General features: G+C 46.3%; 1 protein-coding gene across 2 annotated transcripts; it reads right to left on the bottom strand.

The window, feature by feature from the left end:
• Nucleotides 1-350: 350 nt before the first annotated feature.
• Nucleotides 351-10,806, bottom strand: LOC146355258 (cholinesterase-like). 2 transcript variants are annotated; one of them, XM_084840797.1, is made up of 4 exons: nt 10,735-10,806; nt 5,969-7,436; nt 5,418-5,578; nt 351-3,254 (listed from the first exon to the last, which is right to left on the bottom strand). In XM_084840797.1, the coding sequence occupies exons 2-4, from the start codon at nt 7,399-7,401 to the stop codon at nt 3,190-3,192; spliced, it is 1,659 nt and encodes a 552-aa protein (XP_084696923.1). In that variant the 5' UTR covers nt 7,402-7,436; nt 10,735-10,806; the 3' UTR covers nt 351-3,189. The 2 variants fall into 2 exon arrangements, with proteins under 2 accessions (XP_084696923.1, XP_084696924.1); XM_084840798.1 differs by lacking the exon at nt 10,735-10,806 and adding an exon at nt 8,804-8,945.
• Between the last annotated feature and the right edge of the window lie 6,904 nt (nt 10,807-17,710).

The following is a 17,710-nucleotide window of genomic DNA, read 5'->3' on the forward strand; positions in this document are numbered from 1 at the left end:
AAGTGTGTACGGATAATGGCGGCCCCCATAGGGAGCCGCCATTCCCGTTCCTTATTTGGTCGCTGTAGTCTACGTAAAGATTTATGTAGACTACGGCGAAAATAAGGGCAATGCTATTTGCGTTGCCCTTATTATCGCCGTAGTCTACGTAAACATTTACATAGACTACAGCGACTAAATAAGGAACGCGAATGGCGGCTCCCTATGGGGGCCGCCATTAGCGTACGCGCTTTTTTTTTTTTTTAAGTCACCCGTGATAGGCTACGTGACGATTGACGTAGCCTATCACGGCTGACTTTGCAGATCTAGCCATGATAGGCTACGTGAATCGTCACGTAGCCTATCAGGGGGCTTTTTTTTTTTTTTTAACTTTCGCGTTCGCGGCCGGGCGAGGCAGGCAGCCTCCTCCCCGGCCTGAATTTCGGAATGGACGAATGGGACTTACCTTGTCCCGCAGCTTGCTTCGCGGTGGGGGGGGAGGTGCTTCGGTTCTCCCCCTGAAGTTCAGGCAAGGGGGGGAGGCGCCCCGCCTCACCCGGCCGAAATTCAGGCCGGAGGGGGAGGCGCCCCATCCCTCGCCGGCGAAATTCAGGCTGGGAAGGAGCGCCCCGTCTCCCCGGCCGCGAAAAAAAAAGTAAAAAAAAACAACAAATACACACCTGTGATAGGCTATGTAACGATTTGTGTAGCCTATCACAGCTAGATTTCCAAAGTCAGCCGTGATAGCCTACGTAAATCGTCACGTAGCCTATCACGGGTGACTTTGGGGGGGGGGAAAGCGCGTGCGCAAATGGCGGCGCCCCATGGGCGCCGCCATTTGCATTCCTTATTTTGGCACGTCTAATCTACGTAAAGATTTACGTAGACTACGGCGAAAATAAGGGCAACGCAAATAGCGTTCCCTTATTTTCGCCGTAGTCTACGTAAATCTTTACGTAGACTACCCCTGTCCAAATAAGGAATGCAAATGCATTTGCGTTCCTTATTTTGGCACGTCTAGTCTATGTAAAGATTTACGTAGACTACGGCGAAATGCATTTGCGTTCCTTATTTTGGCACGTCTAGCCTACGTAAAGATTTACGTAGACTACGGCAAATGCATTTGCGTTCCTTATTTTGGCACGTCTAGTCTACGTAAAGATTTACGTAGACTATGGCGAAAATAAGGGTAACGCAAATAAGGGCAACGCAAATCTTTACGTAGACTACCCCTGTCCAAATAAGGAACACAAATGGCGGCGCCCATGGGCGTTTTTTTTTTTTCCAAAGTCACCCCTGATAGGCTACGTGACGATTTATGTAGCCTGTCATGGCTGACTTTGGAAATCTAGCCGTGATAGGCTACATAAATCGTTACGTAGCCTATCACGGGTGTGTGTGGGTTTTTTTACTGTACTTTTTTATTTTGTAATGGCGGCGGCGGCAGCCGGTCAGGAGACCGGCCGCCGCCCCTGCCCCCGCCGAAACGCTGCCGAACCGCCGCCGGTACCTGCCGCAGGGAGGGACATTCGCCGAAGGTAAGTCCCATCCTGGGGGGGGTGGGGGGCCGGTGGAGAATTTCCCCAACACTTTCGGGGGGCCGAATGCATCAGCACTCGGCCTCCCGAAGATTCGTGGAGAAATTCTCTGCCATCCCTAACCCGTCCTGTCTCTCGCTGCCCTTTCCAGAAAGGTGCTAAACCTCTCAAACATGGCGCAAGAGATGGAACACCCCATGGGAAGGACCCTGTCCAGGTAGAACCTACCTTGGAAACAAAACCCCAAAAGGTCAAAATCCAAGGGGGGTTGACGGTCAAAATGTGAAAGGTGGATTTAATATCGCATTCTCCCATCAGCGCCCTATGTCCAAAAGCCCAGATCATGGACACAGCTGCATCGAAAGAAGTGTAGCGCACCGAACACAGATGATTGGGAACTTTGTCATTAACTGACCCACCTTTGGGGAAGGAGAGGTTGTGAATTAACCTGACCTCCCCAGGGGATTTCTTAGGGATGTCAGAGAATTCTGCCACGGATCTCGGTGAGGCCGAATGCCTCCCCAACCCACAAAAGGCACATGAAACGGAGCACCTACCTGCTCCTGTCCGTGCTGCTTTACAAATGGCGGCTGTCCTGTGGCCACCATTCGCTTCCTCTTCATAGCCATAACAGGCTACATAAATACTTACTTAGCCTATCACGGCTAACGCAGGGATGCCATTTGCGTCCCTGCGGAGGCCATGATAGGCTATGTAAGCATTTACGTAGCCTATCACAGCAGCGGGGAAAAAAACCCAGCGTACGCAAATGGCGGCAGCTACCGCCATTTGTGTACACTGGGTTTTTTTCCCCCTGCTGTGATAGGCTACGTAAATGCTTACATAGCCTATCACGGCAGGGAGAAAGACACTACGCTATTTGCATTCCCCTTATTTTCGCCATCTTAATCTACGTAAATGTTTACGTAGACTAAGACGTGTCAAAATAAGGAGCGCAAATGGTGGCGCCCATGGGCCATTTGCGTACGCGCGGGTTTTTTTTTCTTTTAAATCAGCTGTGATAGGCTACGTAAATATTTACGTAGCCTATCATGGCTGACTGCAGGGATGCAAACGGCGGCGGCTACGGCCGCCGCCATTTGTGGACCCAGCCAGCCAGGATTCGGGGGGGGAGGGATGGAGCGCCTCCCCCCCGGCCAGAATTTCAGGAAATGCAAACTGGGAAATGCAGACAGAAAAGATTTTACAAAATCTGTACAATCCTAGTTTGCACATGGCCGGACATCTCACATTGGGGCTGTTCGCGTGATACGACACTGCACCATGGGTTATTTAACTCATGGTGAGGCTGCAGCGCATGCAGGGCATGTGTGGCTCCCATTTTGAATATGCCACCCATACAGCAGTCGCCATTTTGAATCTGTAACCAATGGTCTGTTTTAGGATTATGCGAGTGTTGTTTAACCCTCAGATAACCCATGTTTGCCAAGTTCTCACAATACGACAACCATGAAGTGAGGGCTGCATGTGCAACTTGGCACCCACAGACCCTGCAACTTCTCATGGGTTAAAGAACCCACAGCAAGGCATGATGCGTAGTCCGAACCCAGTCAATGTGTGGGCCTATCCAAATTGTTTCCAGGCATGATTTATCAGATATGACTTCCATTTGCACAACAGTTGAAGCAAGATCTTTTGCATGCCACTTGTTTTAAGTTCTTCTCTTCTTCACATCTTCCTCCAAAATAGGTGAAGCAGCATCTTCTTGGGATTCCTCTGCAAAAGAAAAAAGAAAGGAGAAAGAACTGATCAAGAACGGGCCAAACAAACAACCCTTCATGTAGCAGAACTCATTGGTCTCCTAACTTTTGTTTTTAATTGAAACGCTTCCCTGGAGGACTCCCAATCTCCTTGCAGCAAGGACCATTATTCCTTATTTACTCCAATTGTTTTCTGATCAATATCTCACAAACCCCATCCCTGATGCTGTTTGCACCATAGAGAAAATACTTTGTCCCCTATGTGGGGTAAAAAATGGGGAGGGGGCGATATTGATCATGACTACAGGCAGAAGGGGTAAACACCACACATAACCACACATACACACACACACACACACACACACACACACACACTGAACAAATTGGCAGGCCTCTCTGCTGTGTTTAAGTAAGAAAAGAGTTAGGAGACCCATCACAGATCATCCAGCATAATGGTTCAGCTTTGAGTACAACTACATTTTTGTGAACTGCCCAGAGAGATTCGACCATGGGGTGGTATGGAAATATAATAAATGAATAAATGAATGAAGTATATAAGGAGTCAAAATTCTAAGTTAGAGGGATTTGTAAGACCTCAAAGTCTGAGAGATGGGGCCATTTTTTTAGATGCACACCTAAGATGTTTAAATTGTATGAACATGAGTTATGTTAATGTGACCAAGAGGTGTTTGCAAACACAATTGCTCTCATCAAGGAGACAGGATTAGCTGTGGCCACCTGCTGACTCTACACTTTATGCAAACCTAAATTGGCTGCCCTGTAATCTGTGAAATGGACCTCAGGTATCCAAGGTTAAGCTTTATGTTCACCAACAATGTGTTACACCTGTAGAGTTTCCAGATATTCCTTCTTTAAAAGCAGAGATCTAACAACTCAGGCCATGGGGCAAATATGACCCCTTGGGGGTCCCAATGCAGCTCCCATCAGTTCCCCAAAAAGCCACACCCTTTTCCCCAGACCTCACCCAGTTTCCTCCAGCCACCAATTGTTCAGTGGTTTCCCAGGATTTGAGCAGTTTTTCTCCATTCTCAAAGGTGAAATGTCTCTCCTCAGGCTTAGGTACTGGCAATGAAGGCTTTAAGCTAAAATATGGTGGTATTTTTGGCCTCTCCCTTTGCCTTTGGTCCCACCCACCGCTGGAATGAGGCTCCTGGGAGCTTCTCCGAAGTGGAATTCTGCCCTTGAGCTGGAAGAAGTTGTGCACCCCTGTTTTAAAGCAATGTCTCATAAGAACATAAGAAGAGCCCTGCTGGATCAGACCAAGGGTCCATCCAGTCCAGCATTCTGTTCACACAGTGGCCAACCACCTGTCTACTAGGAAACCACAAGCAGGACACAAGTGCAACAGCACCCAACCACCCATGTTCCCCAGCAACTGGTGTACATAGGCTCACTGCCTCTGGTACTGGAGGTAGCACATAGCCATCAAGACCAGTAGCCACTGATAGCCTTTTCCTCCAGGAATTTGTCTAACCCCCTTTTAAAGCCATCCAAGTTGGTGGCCATCAGTACATCTGATATAATTTGTCCAAACCTTTGTTGTCTGCCTTTTAATCTGTGAAATGGACCTCAGGTATCCAAGGCTAAGATTTTCATCTACCAGAATTTCCCCATTCTCAAAGATGAAATGTCTCTCCTCAAGCTTAGGTACTGGTAGTGAAAGCTTTAGGCTAAAATATGATGGTATTTTTGGCCCACCCCCTTTTGCCATTGGTCCCACCCACCACTGGAATGCAGCTCCTGGGAGCTTCTCCAAAACGGAATTCTGCCCTTGGATTGAAAGAGGTTTTGCACCCTTGTTTTAAAGCAAACACATGGATACCTAAAATCTTGAGCACACAAACCATTAACAATCAAGAAATCCCTAGGTCAGCCTGCCCCCACCTGGTGTTTGCACTTCAACTCCTATCTGCCCCAGTCAAACTGGATAATATTCAGGATTCCTGAGTCTGTAGTCCCAAACACAGGAGGGCACCCCGTGGAGGAAAGCTGCTCTACGTTCACAGAGCAGATGCTTCACATTGATGACATCCTTTCTCATATCTATTTCTATTTCTGATCTGATCTGATGACTGTGTGGGAGGTGCAGGCTCTGATCAAGATCCCATTAGCTGCAAAAATCTGCATGTACTCTCTAACTCAAAGGACCTTAACTCACTTGTGTGCGTTGCATTGAATAGTGTTGCCAAGAAATCGCACTGTGGGGCAGATGATAGCCTTTTGAGCTGGGGTGCCTCTGCACTGATGTGGAAGACTTTCTGCACAGAAGGATCATAGAGTGGCCATTCTTCCTCCTTCAGTTTGGAACCAGTGGGATTCCTGTGGATGAAATGAAAATATTGTGGTCGTATTACAGCCAGAGAGTCTACTATTAGGTGAGTCACACTGCACATGAAGTAGAATTATTGACAGCACACTCAGTGTCAAGTTCCTACAGCCAGGGTCAGGTTCCCACCAGACCATTTTCAAAGAGGAAGTGTCTTTGTTTGGGGGGCCACTCTTCAATTTATCAATCGGAACATTTAGATGTACATACATTGAGTTATGTTTGCTTATGATTGAGTATGTTTTCTTGTTTTTTCCCTGTAGAAGAAAGGCCAATATAGAAGTCTCCCACCCATCTCCTCTAACCAAAAACTGGAAGGAGGCCACTTGAAAGCAAATGGCCAACAGCTTAGGGGCATATGAGAAGAACAGCTAATGCCTTACCCACTTCTGGCAAACTCTGCCCAGTATCCCATCACTCTGCAGCTCAGTGCAACATCAGCCTCTGATTGGTTTGTTCCCAAAACAGTGTCCAGGGTTCCAAACAAGTACGGCAGCTCTGCTCCATGGGGTGTCCCTAACCACTCAGGCAAATCAGAGCGAGATGTGTGGAGCTTGAAGGAATAAACATACACAGGACTCCCAGCTTCTGCCATCTTGGAAGCAAATTCAGCCAATGGACAAACAAACGCGATATCACTAAAATATTGAGCCAAGACTGAACGGTACAATTTTGGCCCATGGGCAATTTTGCTGTACTTCAGTAGTATAGCCTTGACAACATCTTCATTAAGCGGTGCTAACCGTTGAACAATCTCTTCCAAAGTTAGTATCCCATCATTCGATTTGGTTTTAGGAAATGATTCTAACACAAAGATGGACCCTTCATCCAGGGTGACACCAGTAAGAACTGGTTTAGCCTGAGTACCTCCAGTTTCCAGAAACTTCCAGGGTTCATCAGGGATGAACTCCCCATCTGTGGTCACTGAGGAGAAACCATTCAGAATGGACAACTCCTTCTGCCCAATATTGCACCCCTGTAGGCAGCTCACCAAGGCACTCTGGTTTTGTTGAGTACATCCCAACTGGGTGCCTATATTTATGGCATTTGACTTGGCATATTCAGGATTCTTCCAAGCTGAGTGAACACTGGGAACTCCACTCTGAAGCACAGCATGGGCAAAGAGGGGTTGACTTGCTGGTGACAGCAGATGGAAACCCACCGAAGCTCCTCCAGCACTACTGCCGAAGAGGGTCAACAGAGCTGGATCGCCACCAAAGACAGCTGCATTCTCTCTCACCCACTTCACAGCCAGCCACTGGTCCCACAAGCCAACATTTCCTGGAGCATCTGGTGGAAGGTACAGAAAACCCAGAAGCCCCAAGCGGTAATTCATGGAGGCCACGATGACATTCTCGGTAGCAGCTAACAACGCTCCATTGTAGACATCCAGGGAGGCTGAGCCAAGGATAAACCCCCCACTATGGATCCAAATGAGGACAGGAAGTGGCCTCGAGGGCCGTGGATGCGGCACCCAAATGTTGAGGAAGAGGCAGTCCTCTGAAAGTGGGGTGTTGGTAGCTAAGATGGCTGTATCAGGGAAGCTAGAATTATTTACCTGGAGGCAAGAGTTGCCGTAGGCAGTGGCCTCCAAGACATGGCTCCATGGCTGATGTGGAAGGGGCTTCTGGAAACGCAGTTTCCCCACAGGGGGCTCAGCATAGGGGATGCCCAGATAGGCAGTCACAGAACCAGAGCCAGCTGGGACATGCTTGCCTGTAACTGGGCCACTGCTGGTGACCACCATGGTGCCATCTTCAGAGGTAGAACTTGAAGCCAATAGGAGGAGAAGGAGGAGGAGCAGAAGGGGAGACATGACTGAAGGAAGGAGACCAGTTATAGGAGCTGTGGCTGAAAGAAACAGAAGTTGTTACAGAAGATACCGTATGTTTTCTTTAGTGATGCCTGCTCCGAACTCACAGCAAGACTTCAGAATGGAAGGCATATCAAACTTTTGGTTGGTTTGAGATTTATGGCACAAGTTCAAATGGTAATCAGAGAAGCCTGCAAATGTGGGCTCTGTCTGAACAGACCCACCACTGTCCATTGAGACTTTTGTCTGCATCTAGTTAATGCCAAGAGAATTCTTTGCATATCTTTTATCTCTATGTTCAGAATGTATTTTGTTATCTCTTAATCGCTCCTCACCTAACAACCCCTCTATTCCCACCCCACCCACCCCCATGTGTGTGCATAACAAAATATTTCTTAGTCCTTCCACATGGGGGTGGAAAACCTGTGGCCCATTCTTGTCTTCTTAATTCACACAAACATATTGGGGGGGAGGCATAGCTACAACTGCCCGAGAGCTGCGTTTTAAAAACCAGATGTTCTTCCTCTCACTTTTTTACCCCTATAAGTAATAGGTACTTGAAGCAGCTGGAAAACACAACAGAGTCCACAAATGCTGGAAATTCCTGACAGGGTCAGGAAAAGAAATGGCTGCCTGATAAGACAACTATCCTGAATCAACAGAGATTCTTCCCAACAAGACAACTACCCTGTTTCATCAGCTTTGCCTGATGCAGCAGCTGAGGTCCTGTGGACAGACATAGTTTAGACATGATGATCTAGGATTCACTCCTGTAACATGTTGTACATGGGACCCACGTCCCTGCACACTGAGGTCCTAAACCTCACTCACCATACAGTTGTTATTTTGGAAGTTTAAAAATCACACATTAAATGTACTCACACATTTCTTATTTATTTATTTGTTTGTTTGTTTATTTCTATACTGCCCAATACCCGAAGCTCTCTTGGCAGTTCACAAAAATTAAAACCAAAAGGCACACAATAAAACAATATAAAATAAGTTTGGCTCTTCGTTGCTTTGTTGCCCACCCCGGACTCTGGCCTTGGACTTCTCATTGTTCTGTTTTTCCTTTGTTTATGGTGCCCAATGCTGATACAGTGGGCTCCACAGCCCGCTTCTATCACTCCCACAAGCCGGGAAGGCTCATCTGTACCACTGTGGTATCCTGTCTGCAGATAACAGACATAAGTTCGAGGTGGGTTGAATCCTTTCAGAGGGATATAGCCCTGTTGTAAATCCACTAGGTATGGATTCTCATTTGTACTGGGCAGCAGGGCTTAACTTCTGCATCTCCAAGCAGTTTTGAAAAACTGGATAAAAAAATATGGTTCCTAACTTTCATTCTTGTGCCACCTTTTCAGCCCTTCCTAAGCAACTCTCTTTTAAATGGTTATGAACTCACCTCCCTTCTCCCCAGTGCAGTCCGGCCTCTCGTCTGTCTCTTGCAGCTCAGTCAGAAGGAGAAAGGGGGTTGCTAGAGAGTCTGTGCATTGTCTGCAAGTCTTACACGTAAGAACTGCTCCTTCGCAGGCTACTGCGTGTGTGCATGCATGGAGGGCAAGGGCCACTTGTCCCTCCACTCAGTGGGAGGCAGGGCCATCTTGGCAAGGCAGGAAAGTATACGAGGGGTCAGAGACCTTGCTTTGCTTGGCACAGAGCGGGAAGCTATGCTAGCACAAAAGGGCCGTCACAACTGTGTGAATGTAGCACTGGTCCCTGAAGATCTGTTACAAGAAGGGAAAAGATGAAGAAATGCCCTGACCCCGGTGCCAGCTTGTCTGGCTAAAAGAGGGGGGCTGTTGCGGGTGGGTGGGGAGAGAAGATGTGGCGGTACGCCATTGGGCACCCCCAGTGGCACCACCAAGCAGAGAGGGGCAGGCAGAGTTCCCTTAAGCTCTGCCCCCCTCCCAACCAAAGCTCTCGCTCTCACGGCTCCCTCCCACCCTCCCTTAAGCAGTGTGGGTTTATTACTGGTTGCCCCTTTGGAAGCCATGTAGGAATTTTTGGCTCACAGTTCAATTGGCCTTCTACTGTGAGTCTTTTTGCCTACTTCACACTGTTATTAGGGTAGAGTGTGTCCTGTAGGTGAATAAGGTCCAATCTCGCATAGGTCACGTTTCAGTTGGCGGCTAGGACAGGCAAAAGCAGGAAGAGATTAGGGATGGTGTGCATGCGGAGGCACTTATGGTGACAGGCGATGCCTGAGGCCCCCCAAACGGGTTGTGCGACTCAGCGGGGAGATAAGGGTTGCCTGGGAGACCAACCCTCCTCACTCACCCAGGTGTTTGGCAGCACCGGGGGGGGGGGTGACAGGGAAGGTCTACCTCCCCCAGAAGGGGCAGTCTGGAAGGGTGGCGAGATTGATGTCACCCCTCAGGCTGGGTGTGTTTTCGCCCAAGAAGTGTCAGCTAGTCGCTGACACAGTCAGGTGCCCATCCTAGGTACCCCTTTGCAGATATTTTCAATAAATGTGGCCCAATTTTCAACCCAGACCTTGTTGTCTGTCTCTTCTTTGACCCATCTCTGCTCGCAAAGGTCAGCACTGGTAGAATGGATCAGGAATATATTATGTAAACCCACAACAAAACCATACTGCCAAAAGCAAGGATGCCTCCGCGCTATGCATTTGCTCTGAAACTGCCACTCTCTGTTCACTCACTTTTTATGGGGCATCTTTTTTTATGGGGGCCCTCTCCATAGAAGGTCACCTGGCACCTGCTTTATTGCAATTCTGGCACCAGGCAAAGGCCTCTTAATTCCCCCAGACCTTTGATGCATGCAAGAGGAACAAAGTCTCTGAGGACATATAAAAAGAACTGGTTTATAACAAAAACAAATAAATCCTATGTAATGTTTTAGAACTATTTTAAAATAAAAATACTTCATTTTACTAACTTATAAGCCCTACCAAAGAAGGGATAGAGGTTGTTGGGTTTCTTCTTCCCGTTACAGGATTACTGACACAAGATTAATCAAGAAAAGTCATGACCCACGAAATTAGCCATCTACCTTTTGTGTTTCATGTTTTGTTTGTTTTCAGAAAGATATAAAGTATTGAGAAATGTATAGTTTAGAAATACCGTGTGCTATGTTAAAAGAATGGTGTAGATTTGCTGCCATAGATTTCTCAATAGTTTCAGTGTTTTTCAGGTTTACTGGGCTGTTGAGAGATATATGCAGATACATTGTTTGAGACCCTGTACATTTTGATAGTTGTGAATTGTGTGTTTTCAGAAACAGATAAAGTAGTATCTTTACATCTACCAATCTAGTTGTTGTTAAAACCTGAAAAGACTTAACAGTGTAGTAAAATATAAATAAGAATATGGATACCTGGATTTCGAAGTCCAGCTTTCTGAAAATTCGCAGAGAGAACTGGTGAGGAATTGAACAGCACAGAAAATTCATGTGTATTTAACTTTTTTAAAAGGGAAGAAGAAGTAGAAGGAAATACATTTCAAAAGAGGAACTCTGAATGAGGGTTTACTGGAAGGAGGGTCTGTTTTCAGAAAGGTATGAAGCATTGGGAAACGTATTGTTTAGAAATATACTGAACTATACTGAGAGAATGGTGTAGGTTTGCTGGCATATATTTCTCAATAGTTTCAGTGTTTTTCAGGTTCACTGGGCAGCTGAGGGATATATGCAGATACATTGTTGGAGACCCTATACATTTTAATATTTTAACTTTGGGGGTTGGACTCGATGGCCTTGTAGGCCCCTTCCAACCCTACTACTCTATGATTCTATGATTTAACTGAATTATAATAAGAATTCAATGTATTTTGTATGCTTTGGTATAGTTAGCCTGAACAGCTCCACTCCCCAGAAGCTTCTGTGGTTCATCGGGGAGGAACTAGGAGTGCACGAAAGCCACTTACCTGGTCTCGCAGCTTTTCGTGGTGGGGGGGAGGCGCTTCGCTGCTCTCCCCCCGAAGTTCAGGCTGGGGGGGGAGGCTTCCCACCTCGCCCAGCCGAAATTCAGGCTGGGGGGGAGGCTTCCCGCCTCGCCCGGCCAAAATTCAGGCCGGGGAGGAGGCGCCTCGCCTCGCCCGGACGCGAAATAAAAAGTTAAAAAAAAAAACGCCCCCGTGATAGGCTACGTGACGATTAACGTAGCCTATCATGGCTAGATCTGCAAAGTCAGCCATGATAGGCTACGTAAATCGTCACGTAGCCTATCACGGCTGACTTTGAAAAAAAAAAAAGTGCGTACGCAAATGGCGGCGCCCTAGGGGCACCGCCATTTGCATTCCTTATTTGGTCCCGGTAGTCTACGTAAAGATTTACGTAGACTACGCTGTAGTCTACGTAAATCTTTACATAGACTACTGGGACCAAATAAGGAACGCAAATGGCAGCGCCCATAGGGCGCCGCCATTTGCGTACGCACTTTTTTTTTTTCAAAGTCACTCGTGATAGGCTACGTAACGATTTACATAGCCTATCACGGCTGACTTTGGAAATCTAGCCATGATAGGCTACGTTAATCGTTACGTAGCCTATCACGGGTTTTTTTTCCCACTTTTTCTTTCGCGGCCGGGGAGACGGGGCGCGTCTCCCCGGCCTGAATTTCGGGGGGAGAAGCGACGCGCCTCCCCCCCCCAACGCGAAGCAAAGCTGCGAAAAGGTAAGTGACTTTCATACATCCCTAATGGTAGCGAAGGCAGAAAATCAGAGCACATTAAGGGGAAATACTGGGATATTAGGGTATTGAAAGCGGGAGCACAGAAGTAGGAAATTCCGGTTCCAATTCGAGGCAGCTACTGTGTAGTGTGAAAGGCGGGCGCGGGCGGTGAAACCTCATTGGAAGTGAAAAAAGGTGGTAAGCCACAGTGTTTGATAGAAAAGCTCCTGGTATAACCAGGATAGACTACTGTAATATGTTGTCGATGGGACCCCCATGTCCCTCAGCACTGTAGTCCTGATCCTAATCCTCTCCTCCTCCATGACTGCTATTTTGGAAGTTGTTTTTTTAACACACACACACACACATTAGATATACTCAGAGATTTAATAGGAAATCTAGTTTGGCCCTTCGTTGGTTTTCCCAAAGAGACTGGCCAGAGAACAGGGCTTCCCCACCATCCCATTTTAGTTCCAGCCTGCCAATATAAAACTCTGTTCTGCTCAACAGCTCAAAGAGGACAGCTTTGTTTACCAACTTTGGATTCCTTCAGCAAACATACTACTCTGATCACTCACCATCCCAGACTCTGGTTTTCAGCACTTCCTCCTTGTTCCATCTTTTCTTGGTTTTTAGGCTCCCACCCTAACACAGTGGGTTCCAGAGCCCACTTCTGTCACTCCCATAGGCCAGGAAAGGTCATCAGCATCAAAATGGTATCCTGTCTGCATATAAGCTCAACAAGTGAATATGTTTTTTTGTGTGCATTGCGACTTAACCTCTGTTTCTCTAAACAACGTTCAAAACCTGGATAAGAAGACACGGTGCAAGAAATCATGGTTCCTAAATTTCGTTCTTATGCCACCTTTTCGGCCCTTCCCAAAGCAGTTTTCTTTTGAGTGGTTACAAACTTGCTCCCCTTCTCTCCGGTGCTGTCCGGTCTCTTGACTATCTTTTGCAGCTCATTTGGAAGGAGAAGGGTGGTTGCTAGAGAATCTGCATTGCTTTCAAGTCTCACAAGTAAGAACTACTCATTCGCAGGCTACTGCATGTGTGCATGCATGGAAGGCTAGGACCAGTCAGCCTCCCACTCAGTGGAGGCGGGGGCATCTTGGCAGGGTAGGAAGATATGCAAGGGGCCAGAGACCTTGCTTTGCTTGGCAGAGCAGTAAGTGGTGCTAGCACAAAAGGGCCATCAACTTTGGAAATGTAGCACTGATCCCTGAGGAACTGCTATGGAACAGAGAAAAAATGAAGAAAGGGCAGCATTGGTAAAATGAATCAGAAATACATTGTGGAAACACACAACAAAACCATACTGGAGACAGCAAGGATGCATTCACACTAGGCATTTACTCTGAAGTGGCCACTCTCTCTTCATTCACTTTTTATGGGGTTTTTTTTTTATGGGGCCCTCTTCATAGAAGGTCATCTGGCACCTGCTTTATTGCCATTCTGGCACCAGGCAAAGGCCTCTTTTAGTTTCCAAGGCCTTCGACAAGGTTAAAAATACTTCTTATGATACCACAGACACATTTCTTGTTGTGGGACATTCTACCACCGAGGATACATTCAAAAATGGCTTAGGCTAGTAAAATGGCTCCAAAACACATTTGCGTATATTTGTGTGTGTGTTGGGTTGGCACTAAGAGTGCAATCCTATAAGTGTCTACTAAGAAGTAAGCACCACTGAGTTCAATTACACTTATCCCCAGGTAAGTGTGTATAGATTGTACCCCAAAACAGTTTTTAGCCTTTATTTTGTTAAGTTATTAAAGTAATTGCACAATAAAGCTTATCCGAAAAAGGTTTTCAGCACTAATTTTAAAATGGATGCAAAATAACCCCCAGCACTACTCCACATGGCCAAGATTATATCCTCGGGTGAATTCGTCCCCACCCCATCCATGCACACAGTTATGTTACATCCGCCAGTTGGATGGAACACAGTGGGATATAAACGCACAACAGTGTGAAGTGTGGTAAGTCAATCACAATTCTGCATGTAGCTTTTAGTAGAAGAACAACAAATGGGTAGTGCTAAAAGTCACCAGTCTTGAAGCACCCTAAGAGAAGAGAAGGAAGGAGAAGTACAAAGGTTGAACAAAGTTTCAGAACTATCATGGGGGCGGGATGCTTAAGGTATTATTAGAAGAGGTTCACTGGGAACGGGGTTTTGAAGCTCTTTCAGTTTGAGGGCCAAATTCAGTTTTGGAAGAGCTCTTGGGTGCCACATTCTAGGGGTGGGTAGGGCCAAAGGAAAGGATGTGGGAGCAAAACTGGGAGGCAGAAATAGCATCATATTTTAGAAAAGCATTTTTCACTTTTAGAATGGGGAAAACACTGAAAGGCCAGAAAGTCACAGGACCATCAGCAGTCAAGGGACAGGGGTGGGGTCAGGGCAAAGGGCATGGCCTTCCTGGGAACCACAGAGGGCCACATTGGGACTCCAGCTGGGCCAGATTTGGCCCTCAAACCTTATTTTCAACACCTCTGTCCTGCAATATGAGTAAGAGTAGTCTCAGTTGAATGAAAAGAGCAAAATACAGAATGGGAATGACCCAGAAGAGGAATTATTTTTAGCCCTTTTCAGGTATTTACCATATGGACAATGAATGTGCATAGGCATGGAGAAACATCACAGTAATAAGCTCTGCCTGCCAACCTCCTGGTGTTCACTTCTACACCGAAAATGGGTCTACACATTGTCTATACATCAGGGCGAGATCTTGCCGCCATGATATTGTCCACCCTCAACTCCCCTTACATGTGTTGTTTCCCCATATGGTAAGCATACATGTGTTACTTTGAAGCTTTGGGAAGGAAACTCAAGAATTTTGGGGCCCAGATAGTTTTCTCATCCATCCTTCCAGTAGTTAGAAGAGGGATAGAAAGGGAAAGAAAAAATACTCCAGGTGAATTACTGGCTACGAATGTGGTGCCAGTGCGAGGGATTTGGATTCTGGGACCACAGGCTATACTTTCTGAAAGGTGGACTGTTGGCAAGGGATGGATTGCACCTCACAAAGGATGGGGAGAACGTGTTTGGCCACACAGCATGAAGAACTTCACCAGGAAGGCTTTAAACTGAATCCTATGGGGGAGGGAAACGTAAAGCTGGGAGTAACAATGGATAAAGGCTCATGCACCACAACGGAGAGAACAGCTCTAATAGCATCCAATAATAGTCTTCAGAAACATGTAGGAAGAAAGCCAGACTATGAAGCACATGGTCTTCGATGTCTATATACTAATGCCCAGAGTATGGGAAACAAACAGAACGAACTTGAACTCTTAATACAAGAGGGAAATTAGGACTTGATAGGTATAACTGAGAGTTGGTGGGATGACTGTCATGACTGGAATACAGCAATTGAAGGATATAGCTTGTTCAAAAAGAACAGGAGGAACAGAAAGGGAGGTGGGGTTGCACTATATGTGAAAAATACATCTCTCTGCACAGAAATACAGGAGGATGAGCTTGGTAGCCCCATCAAGGGCATCTGGGTTAAAATAAGTGGAGCAAAGAATAAAAGGTACATGGTGGTCGGAGTCTACTACCGGCCACCCAATCAAGGAGAAGACGAGGATGAAACTTTAGAAAAGCAAATAGCCAATGTTTCAAGGCAGCATGATGTAGTAGTAATGGGGGACTTCAATTTCCCCAATATTTGTTGGGAGACAAATTCTGCCCCTATAAGAGATTCCTGACTTGTATTGCTAATAATTTCCTCCTACAGAAAGTAGAGGAAGGAACTAGAGGATCGGCTATCCTTGACTAGATCCTAACAAACAGAGATGACCTAGTGGATACAGTAGCAGTTACGGGAACTCTGGGGGAAAGTGACCATGTTATACTTGAGTTCTTGGTTCTAAAGGAAGGAAAAGCCGAGTGTAACCGAACGAGTACCACGGATTTTAGGAAAGCTGATTTTCATAAACTCAGAACAATGATCAGTAAGGTCCCATGGCAAGCAACTCTAATGAGAAAAGGAGTCCAAGATGGGTGGGAGTTTTTAAAAAAGGAACAATTACAAACAATTCCAACAAGAAGAAAAGGTGGAAGACAATAGAAGAAGCCAATGTGGCTTCACAAAAAGCTTAGAGATGACCTGAAAACAAAAAAGACACACATAGTGTAGCAGCCATATCGGGGGGCAGACTAAGTAGCCTCATGCAGTCTCATGCTTCATGTTCTTGCTGAGCTCTTTCTCCCTTGAATATATTATTGTAAGCTGACGAGACACAGGAATTCCTTATCTTGTCAAAGGTCATACAATTGTATATCTTGTTCTCTGCTGTTCTCTTCTGTTCTTTCCTTATCATAGCTACCCTATAACCCAGTTCTTGTATTATAAACAATGGTGCTAGGAGAAGAAATGTTGAGGACTGCAACCCCACATGGGAGGGAGAGGAGGAGCTGTTTCCTATGTGTCACAGTATCTATAAAAACAATGTGCTAATGTAAATCAGGGCTTCTGGCTCTTTGGAAATGATTCCAGCCTTAAGCCCGCATGTTAAATAAAGAATCTCTTTTTCCTTCACTCCGTGGTCTCTCTGACTCTGGGTTCTGCAACAACAGAAGTGGAAGGAAGGCCAGGCTACAAAGGAAGAGTACAGGCAGGTAGCACAGAATTGCAGGGATGGCGTCAGGAAGCCTAAAGCTGAGAACGAGCTGAGGATAGCAAGGGATGCTAAAAGCAACGAAAAGGCTTTCTTCAGATACGTGCATAGTAAAAGACAGAGGAAAGAAATGGTGGTTCAACTACTAAATAAGTATAGCAAAATGGTAACAGATGACAAGGAAAAGGCAGAAGTGCTCAATTCCTACTTTGGCTCAGTCTTCTCCCAAAAGAGGATCTATGACCCCCCCTGGTGAAGGCGAAGTACAGGCTGAAAGGGCAGGATTGCAGCTCGAGATTGATAGGCATATGGTCAAGGAACACTAATTACTTTGAATGAGTTCAAACTTCCAGGGCCCGATGAACTGCATCCTAGAGTAATAAAGGAACTGGCAGAAGAACTCTCAGAACCGCTGTCTATTCTCTTTGAGAAATCATGGAGGACGGGGGAAGTGCCAGATGACTGGAGGAGGGCTAATGTTGTCCCTATCTTCAAAAAGGCCAAAAAGGAGGAACCTGGGAATAAAGACCAGTCAGTGTGACATCAATCCCTGGGAAAATTCTGGAGCAGATGATAAAGCAATCCATCTGTAAGCACCTTGAAAACAACGCAGTGATTACTCAAAGCCAACATGGATTTGTCAAGAACAAGTCCTGCCAGACAAATCTGATCTCATTTTTGGATCAGGTCACCTCCCTTGTGGACTGTGGGAATGCTGTGGATGTCACATACCTCGACTTCAGCAAAGCTTTCGACAAAGTGCCCCATGATATCCTGATGAGCAAACTAGCTCGAAGTGGGCTAGATGAAACAACGATCCGGTGGATCCACAGTTGGCTACAGAATCGGACTCAAAGAGTGCTTATCAATGGGACCTTCTCAAACTGGGGAGAGGTAACGAGTGGGGTACCGCAGGGCTCAGTCCTGGGCTCAGTGATTCAACATTTTTATTAATGACTTGGAGGAGGAGGTGCAGGGAATGCTTATCAAATTTCAGATGATACAAAATTAGGTGGGATAGCTAATATCCTGGAAGACAGAAACAAAATTCAAAGTGAT

This window comes from Heloderma suspectum, chromosome 2, assembly GCF_057233095.1.
Source record: "Heloderma suspectum isolate Gila_16-S chromosome 2, 16-S_ref, whole genome shotgun sequence".
Taxonomy (NCBI): Eukaryota; Metazoa; Chordata; class Lepidosauria; order Squamata; family Helodermatidae; genus Heloderma; species Heloderma suspectum.

Coding starts and splice junctions, on each gene's coding strand:
- LOC146355258 (XM_084840797.1), bottom strand. CDS start 7,401: ATGTCTCCCCTTCTGCTCCTCCTCCTTCTCCTCCTATTGGCTTCAAGT. Junction 5,579..5,968: donor GCAGAGTTTGCCAGAAGTGG/GTAAGGCATTAG, acceptor TTTCATCCACAG/GAATCCCACTGGTTCCAAAC. Junction 3,255..5,417: donor ATTCAATGCAACGCACACAA/GTGAGTTAAGGT, acceptor TTTCTTTTGCAG/AGGAATCCCAAGAAGATGCT.